At 36.1% G+C, this 750-nt stretch overlaps 1 protein-coding gene across 1 annotated transcript in view; it reads left to right on the forward strand.

Moving 5' to 3' along the window:
* Positions 1–744, forward strand: part of LOC107579172 (mitofusin-1-like) — a gene marked incomplete at its 5' end in the record, with an annotated part of 5,042 nt that extends 4,298 nt beyond the window's left edge. Inside the window, one exon of the mRNA XM_016265032.1 lies at positions 60–744. Coding sequence (XP_016120518.1) covers positions 60–263 — 204 coding nt within the window. The remainder of the gene's footprint in view (positions 1–59) is intronic.
* Positions 745–750: the final 6 nt, after the last annotated feature.

The following is a 750-nucleotide window of genomic DNA, read 5'->3' on the forward strand; positions in this document are numbered from 1 at the left end:
CACATCTTATATAGCTTTGTTTATGAACATATTTTTTATTTGCAATATTTATTTTATAGGACCTTGTAAACAGGAAAATGACTGAGAGAAAGGAAATAAAATCTACATTGACCTGGCATAAGGAGGAATTGGACTCAGGTGTTTGTGATGTGACCAATTCTCTGTCAAATGCTCTACCACAACACCACCTAAGCAGTTTTGCTAGCTGGTGTAGCCTCATTCAGTATACTCATGTATTCAGATTTCCTGATCATATGCCCTGAAGATAATTGTGATTGTATCGCAAACTGTTTATTTGTGTTAAAAATGTAATAAAGCTGCTGGCCATGTGACCTGATGATTTGTCAGCTGTTGTAATGTCTTCACACACATTTCCTTTCATGCACAACCCAAATTGTGAACGTAGCAATTGGTGCATTTTTCATGAATTTATCTAAGAGAAAAAATTATGTAAGTTCCTGGTCATTTGACCTGATGACATCATAAATTATACATGAACCTGACCAAAGCGGGAATCGAACATAGTTTTTTTTAATGATGTGCCCTGCCCACTAGCGAACTGTCTACCCCAACTCCACCTAATCATTGCATTTTACTTGTGTAGCCTCATATATATACTCCAATTCCCTGATCATATGCCCTGAAGATAATTGTGATTGTATGGCAAACTGTTTATTTGTTAATGTAATAAAGCTGCTGGCCATATGACTTGATGATTTTACTGCTGTTGTAATGTGTTCACAGGCATTT

Source organism: Sinocyclocheilus grahami, unplaced genomic scaffold, assembly GCF_001515645.1.
Source record: "Sinocyclocheilus grahami isolate Dianchi unplaced genomic scaffold, SAMN03320097.WGS_v1.1 scaffold14940.1, whole genome shotgun sequence".
NCBI lineage: Eukaryota > Metazoa > Chordata > Actinopteri > Cypriniformes > Cyprinidae > Sinocyclocheilus > Sinocyclocheilus grahami.